The sequence below is a fragment of the Lycium ferocissimum genome, chromosome 6, assembly GCF_029784015.1.
Source record: "Lycium ferocissimum isolate CSIRO_LF1 chromosome 6, AGI_CSIRO_Lferr_CH_V1, whole genome shotgun sequence".
NCBI classification, from domain to species: Eukaryota; Viridiplantae; Streptophyta; class Magnoliopsida; order Solanales; family Solanaceae; genus Lycium; species Lycium ferocissimum.
Genome location: NC_081347.1, coordinates 20,258,647 through 20,266,569, shown reverse-complemented (window position 1 = coordinate 20,266,569; position 7,923 = coordinate 20,258,647). Strand labels below are relative to the sequence as shown.

Here is a 7,923-nt window from a genome sequence, read left to right as displayed (position 1 = left end):
TGATCCTTCTTCATAGCAATAGTTTTAGTATCGAACAAGACTTTTTTGATCCAATTGCTAGGTGGAAGAATATTCTCATTATATTTTATTCTAAAAGAAATTAATTCTCAATTAATTTCCGAACTTGTTAGTACAAATTAGTGCACAACATATATAGTACCAAATGCTGATGAACAGTTGTGGGCATGGATTTATGAGTAGCATAGGATCCAAAGTGAATTATTAATAAGTACAGAACAAGAGAGCATAATTTGGACAGAGAGTTCAGGCTTCTAAGTAGATATTGTTGCAGATCTACAAGGACTATTATACAGCACTATTCTCTGAAAGTCTACATACACATCACTCCAAACACAATCTTAAAAACACGTAATTTTGCGCCAACTCAACGCAACCTTAATTTATTGTCGGGAAATACTAACCAAAGACTTTAATGCAGAGAAAACAAAAAAGGATAATTTTATTTTTTCTAAAAAGGCCCTATAGATTTTCTCTATTTGCCATCAAATATGTGAGTAAATTATGTCGGCATCCATTTATTGAACTCCAACTTCAAACTTCAAAAAAAGATTTCTCAGCAAATTTTGGGCCTTCATTTATGAACCAGAAGTTTGTGACATCTTCTTTTTTTCTTGTTTAAGCAAAACGTTTAATACTTGAAAAAGGTATGTGAACCGCAACCCCTCCTCCACTTTTTTGTTATTGTTAAATAGGCATTAATTTCGTAAGAAGGCAAGAAAGCTGCATAAGGAATTTAATGATATTTTCCTTGTAATTAATATAAGTGGTGTGTTTAAGTCTAATCGACATGTTACAGTCGAAACCTTGTTGATTAACAGTTCTTAAGCCCCACAAAAGTAGTTAAGCTGATCCTTTCATCAACCTTAATAATGCTCCTAATCTATCAACCCCACCCCGTTCCCCTCTTCTCAAAAGTATACCCTGTTCCTGTTGGACCTAGTGTGATTTGGCTGTGGTGGGGTGGGCGTTTGGAGTTTTCATCCTCTCTTCTTGGTACTAACAGGATATCTAACATTTAAGGCTGGAACTCTCAAGTATATCTTGAAAATAAATGCTCTTCAAACCATACTGTCATTCTATATTTCTCTTCGTTCTTTTTCAAAAAGATAGACTAGGTCCTAGCACTAACTACGAAATCATTTCCCGATTCTAATAAAATGGAGATGCAAAAATTGACTAGTTTCTCTTCCCCCTCGCCTCCGAGTTCACTCACGGCATAGTGCCAAGTCAAAGCAAGATGAAAAATATCAATTTATTAACGCCGCGGTTAATGACCGTACAATAGTTAACGACACCGTAGGGAAGCTTGGTAACAAAGTCGAACGGAAAATAAAAATAATTGATTCAACTGAATCTAGTACTTTTGATACAAAGCGTAAAAAATATATGTAAAAATTATGAAATTCTTTTCAAATATTAAATTATGAACCCGGTGTGTTGATTAGTTTAGTGATGCAAATCTAAATAATGAACCTATTTAATGTAAAATACTGAATTTGCCTCTGAGATTGCATGGTATCGAAACCTTAAAACAATTCGAGAACCAGAAACAAGACTTCATGAACTACCCATAGAAGATCATGCTTTGTCTAGTATTATCATAATTAGACAAAATAAAGTCCTCCATCTTGCTATCTTTCCTATAGCCGGGGGCAGGGAGACGCAAAAAACATTTAAAAAAGAAGAACAATGAATGCATGCTATAACTTGTGTGTAGGGTTGGCTCAACCTTTTCTTTTGTTATTTTTTTGGTGGAAGGAGGGGTTTGGTACTAAAACTTAAAAGAAAATATCCAAAATAATAAAGAAAAAGAAAAAGGACTAATTGACCAAGAGATAATACCCTGAGTCCGTGCTTCATGACTGGCGTGCTGTACCCCAAGAGGAGACGTACATATATATTTAAATTTTTGTAAAACTAAGGGGAAAAAAAAAGTCTACATGCTAATTCATCATATATTTAATTTCAAACTCCAAAAGAGTCCACTGAATTTCACAAATAAAATTAAATAGCAAAATGCGGCGCCTAACGATCCCCAAAATCTCGCCGTCAATCGCTCCTTTTAATATATATTAGTGTCTTACGTTAACTTAAACAATACTACAACTCAAAAGTATTTTTATTAGAAGGTAAAAAGATGAAGTTACAATTAGATAAAGCCTTAGATAAAAGAGAACTGTAATTAATAAAAACAGGTGACACCAAGGATATCTATGATTATTATATTCAACAAATTATAGTCTTTCAAATATTTGTTGTCACTAATAAAGAAAAAAGTCTTGGCATGTTTAATAAAAATTCGCTTAATTAAAGAGGAATAGTGTGAAGCGGATTCGACAATAAACTAAACAGTTGTGAAACTGTAGAATAGTTTACGGGAACATTTGAAGCTAGGAAAAATGTGTTTCTGACAGTTCAACAACATTAATCTTTAAAAATCCCTGAGAAATTGATCAATTTGTGATGAACATTATCTCCCATTTTAGAAAAGAAATTAAAATTTCTGTAAGTTAAGTTAGATTAATTTTTGTACGTATTGCAGCAAAGTGATGAATTTTAATCAGTAATACATACAGTATTATCTTTTCACAGGATGGAGGATATCATGAACTACTATTAAAGAAAGAAGTAAAAAAAAAAACATTTTTTGGACTGGAACTGAGCAGAAGAAATTAGAGAAAATCCCAAAAAGCTAGGCACTTGTTTTTTTTTTTTCCATAGCTAAAAATAGTGAATTCTTTATTTTTTGGGCCTAAATAATGCATGTAACACCAAACAGAGTTCAGAGAATAGAAGGTACGAGGAACATCAAAAGAGTGCTAGAGTTTGATATGCTTTTGATTTTTCTCTGTTGATGCACCACAATGTAAAACAAGCTATCGATTAAAAAGGAATGAAACCACAGTAATCAAAGAAACTTAGAAAATGCAAAGTAACAACATTTCACTATTCCAAGAAACCAATAATATTGACAAGAAAACAAGGAAAATAAACCAAGAAATCCGCCATCATTCTAATCATCATATCTGTATTCCATCTCCCTTTTCTACCTAATCTAAATCTAATCTATAAGTATATGATTAGCCATATAATCGACTACTTCAACAAACAATCCCAACACCATCATATATCTACACAGTTCATGAAATTAAACTAAAGTTCACCTTTTTTTAAAAAAAAAAAAAAAAATCATGATTAAGAAAACATGATGGTAAGTAAACACTACTAAATGTCTCATTTTTTCCTTTTCATTGTTGCTATGATCACATAATCATCATCATCACGACTTCAATAATCTTTCTATTGAGTAATAATTTATTAAACCTTATTTCCCCCTTTTTTTTTTCCTAGTCTGAAGAACAAATCCATGATTCCATCATACCTTCACCACCTCTGCTTGCAACTGTTTCCTGCACCTTATTATCGCCATGAAAATTTGTTGAAGCTGCAATATTCTCATTCCTCGATGACGTTGCTTGTTCTGGAGATATCAAATTAGGAAGCCCACTTAAAAGATGTCCATGTTGAGCACTATTCATACTATACTCTTCAAGAACACTTCCAATCTTTATCTGTGATGAGTTGTTTGATGGCATTTGGAATTGTTCTTGATCTTTGGACACACCAAGTGGATACTTTTGAGAAGATTGAAGAAGTGATGCGAGGATTGAGTTCTGTTGAATTGTACTAAAAAGATTAGAACTTTGTGTAACAGAACTAGCGACTCCACTAGGAAGTTGTGGCTGGTAGTTAATGTTTGAATTAGAAGCACTAGTAGTGCTTGAAGCACCAGAAGCAATATTGTTAGCTAAACAACTCAACATTAACGACGAAGACGACGACGACGAAGAAGAAGTTGAAGAATTAGGAGAAAGAAAGGGTGGTGGTACTTGAATTTTCTGAGGGAAAGGTCTTCTTAGATAATTAGGTGGTTGTGAAATATTAAGAGGATTATTATTACTAGAAGCACCAGCAAATAAATCAAATCTGCTTGTTCTAGGTGCAAAATAAGAAGATGTAAAAGGTGGTGCAGGTATCCCAGTAAATTCTTGAACCATAGCTCTGAAATTAGTTGTATCAGTTGTCAACACAGTTGTTGGTGCTCTTCTTGAAGCTCTTGATCTTTTCTTCGGATTACGTGGCGCTTGCGTAACCGGTTGATCTGATGATGGCGCAACTGTTCCAGTAGTAGTAGTAGTAGTAACACTCACGTTAGCGACGCCACAGTGTGGTGATGGTACTGAAGGGAAAGAAACATCACCAAATGATAATGATTTAGGAGTATTAGATGATGGTAACAACATCATGGGGCTGTTGTTTTGCTCAGATCTTAGGGTTTTGGACCAATCAGTATTGAAAAGTGAATTAGTTGTTGTGTAGTTGTGTGGTGGTTGTGGTCGAGATATGGGGTTGAAATAGTTGGCAAAAGGGTCAAAAATGGAGGAATTTTGTGCGTGGAAAGTTGAAGAATTAAAAGAATCAGAAGCAAGTGAATTGTACTCTTCATCACCACCAGCACCACCACCACTTGATGACTGTAGACTTGCACTGTTGTTTCCAGAATCCATTATTTTGCTTTTAACAGAGAAGAAGAACAAAAGGAATAAAGGAAAGAAGAAGAACAAAGAACAAAAGGACAGAGATATGGAGAGAGAGAGAGAGAGATCTATTTTGTTGGTTTTAGTGCACAAAAGATTTTGTATTACTTACTGGAAAACCCCCATTAAAGAAGAAGACAATCAGAAAGTACCCTCCAATATGTTTCAAACCTGTGATGATCTGCACAAAAGAATGATGATAGTGGTAGTACTACTACTCCTTTTTCCCATGCTTCTTTTCTCAATTTGTCTCTGAGCCACAAACAAGTAAAAAAGGTTGAGAAGTGATGAGATTGAGATATCTTTGTGGTTTTATTGCCCTTGTATTAGGTACTAGGGTTTTCAGAAAAGAGAAAAAAGGAAATGAGAGGAAGAAAAAGAAAGAGAGAAATGAAGAAGAAAGAAGGGATTTATTTATCTCTATGTAAGAAATTAAAGAGGAGAAGAAAGAAGGGGAAAAAAAGAGAGGCGGCTTTAGAGTAGATATCTCAAAATTTTCCACTCAAAGGATCAGAGTGGGGTATATTGAAAGTGACTGATCTGTTTGCTGTGTGATTTTCTATGGTTTTAGATTTACGGTGTGAAAGAGCTCTATATTGCTGTAAAAGAAATTAAATCTGCCACAAAAAAAGAAGAAGCTATTGAGGGTGTTTGGATGAGCTTATTTCTATAAGCTGTTTGCAGCTTATAAGCTGAAAAAAATAAGTTGGGGTAGTCCAACTTATTTTTTTTCGCTTATAGCCTATTTTAGAATTTTTATATGCTTTTCTTTAGATAAGTTAAGTCAAATAAGGTAATTATTTTTTTAGAACTTATTTTAAGACAAAATGACTTTAAATCGGCCACCAAACACTCAAAAGTTTTAAAAACGCTCTTATAAAAAAACTTATGCCCAACTTATAAGCCAATCCAAACGGGCTCATTATCATTGCTTATAAAAGAAAAGTCTAACTGGAGTAAATGGATTAGTTAATAGATTTTACTACTTTTTATTGGGTCATGTCATTTTTTTTACATGAAATAATGAGGTAAGCATGAAGCCAAATATTAGAGAAGATGATGGTTGGTGAAAGAAAGGCCATGAAGGAAACAGAGAGCCACTAATTAAGTACATTTCATATCACCTTTCAATATACAAGCTTACAAAATGTATATATCCACACCAAATATATTATTTATCATGAAATTAACATGTCAAAATACTCCCACTTCAATGCCATATTACTTTATTCTTATATATTCATTTAATTGAAATTTACTATATAAAAAAAACCAAATAAGTAGTTCTTATTTTCTAAGGGGGAAACGAATATTACTCCCTCAATTCAAAATGGTTTATATTTGAGTGTTAGTTTACATAATGCTGTAAAGAGATTCATTTGAGAATAAGCCCAAGGATATAAACTGGTGCTTTAATTAGAAGTTCTTTTTGTTGTCTTAAAATAACAAAATCTTATTCCAGCAATCTTGAATTTAAATATTTTTGAAAGATAAAAGATAAGAGTTCATTTCGAACTTAATGAAAAATATTGCATGTTTGACTAAGTGGGAAAATTCAGAGAGAGTTTCAGAAAAAGGAAAAGTAGGGATATTATCATGAACCTACAGAGAATCTCTCATGCATGTCCTCTTTCCACTGAATTGTAGGTAAAATCATCATTTTTTCTTTACTTATGTGCTTTTACATCGTTAAATTCACCTCTTCATTACTTTTTTCTTCATACTACAAAGAGTAAAAAGTTTAGATATAACCAAAGTTTTAATCTTTTTTAATAAAAAAGTTAATTTTTGTTTGATGGATGGATAGATCAGTTCAACAACACTTCAAGTTCGCTGCAACAATCCAAAATTTTGCTGTCATTATATATTCTAGTTTTTAATCTAATATTTTATATGTGCAATCATATTAGATGATATTTTTATATCCAACTTGCTTGCGGAAAAGACTTGTCTTGGTCATTCTACGTAAGGTTGTACATCTTTTAACCAATTATTATTTGTTTTTTTTTTAGAAATAATTAATTGGCATAATTACTTCTAAGAGAAAATTATTGATAATAACTATCTTTTAATTTATTTATATTTAATAGCTATAATGATTTTGTTAATTACCATTCGTAATTATATCAAAACACATCAAGCTTCTGTGACTGAAGTGGTTATTAGGTGTGACTTTGCCCCAGCCAACCACATTACTTTTCTTACTGACTCATATTGTATGTAACATGAAGGGACAATAAGGTATTATGTAAGTTTACCTTTTTTTTAATCCATTAATTTATACACAAAATATTTATTATGTATTTATGTCAATGTTTTCTTTTAACACCTAACTACGAACAAAAACCCTAATCCTAAGGCTAAATCCCTCACGTATGGTGAGTCTTACACGTAATATCATAAAAGCAGGTGGCAAGTGGCTTAACACTCATCTCTACTGTTTCTTAAAACCTAAACACTTCACTAAATTTTAACAGTTTTTTTTTTTTCTTTTCTTTTTGGCCCTTTGGTGGGTGGTATTATTAATTAATTGATAGAATAATATATACTGATGTACATATCATATGGAAAGCGAATACTTTAAGAAATATAGGACTACATAGATACACGTGGCATTAAATGCTGGAGGAATAGATTACCTAAACCTAGCTTAACATATGTTGTTGCTTGCTCCACTTAAACTACTCCAATGGTGCAACTCTATGTAGGCACTAGTTTCTTTCAATCAAAATCATACAATATTTGATCTACTTACTATAAAGAGTCAATAAATACTTTCGCTACCACAAGTTTATACAAACATAAATTTATGTTAATTATAGCATGATTTTTTGAATGGATAATTAAAATAAGAGTATGTTCTTGACACTTAGGGCGTGTTTGGTTTGGAAAAAAACACTTTTTCAGAAAATATTTTCTAATTTTTTTCATATTGGGTGGTCAAATATTTTGTCCAGCATCAGGAACAGCCTTTGTGGCAAAAAATATTTTTCTCTAAAAAAGCAAGTTTCTTAAAAGTAGACAAAATGACTTTCCTGGTAGAATGGCATTACACATTAAGGGCTCGTTTGGTTCAAAGACAAGTTATACATAGATTAATAACGTGGGGACTTTTAGTAATGTAAGAATTAGTAATACATGGATTAGTAATATATGAATTATTTTTGTTAGGTGTTTGGTTCATTGCACTAAAATTGGACACAAAAGATACCATTTGAATATTTATTTATTTTTAAAACTTAAAAATAATTTGTTACAATTATACCTTTAGATGTTTGCCCTTTATAAGTTTTTTGGAACAAAA

The 7,923-nt window shown here is 32.1% G+C and overlaps 1 protein-coding gene across 1 annotated transcript; it reads right to left on the bottom strand.

The window, feature by feature from the left end:
* Window positions 1-3,199: 3,199 nt before the first annotated feature.
* LOC132059482 (uncharacterized) lies at window positions 3,200-5,077 on the bottom strand. The gene has a single exon (XM_059452103.1). It carries the CDS (start codon window positions 4,587-4,589, stop codon window positions 3,369-3,371), a length of 1,221 nt encoding a protein of 406 aa, XP_059308086.1. The 5' UTR covers window positions 4,590-5,077; the 3' UTR covers window positions 3,200-3,368.
* Between the last annotated feature and the right edge of the window lie 2,846 nt (window positions 5,078-7,923).

What these genes read in the sequence shown, in the direction of transcription:
- LOC132059482 (XM_059452103.1), bottom strand. Translation starts at nt 4,589, where the DNA reads ATGGATTCTGGAAACAACAGTGCAAGTCTACAGTCATCAAGTGGTGGT.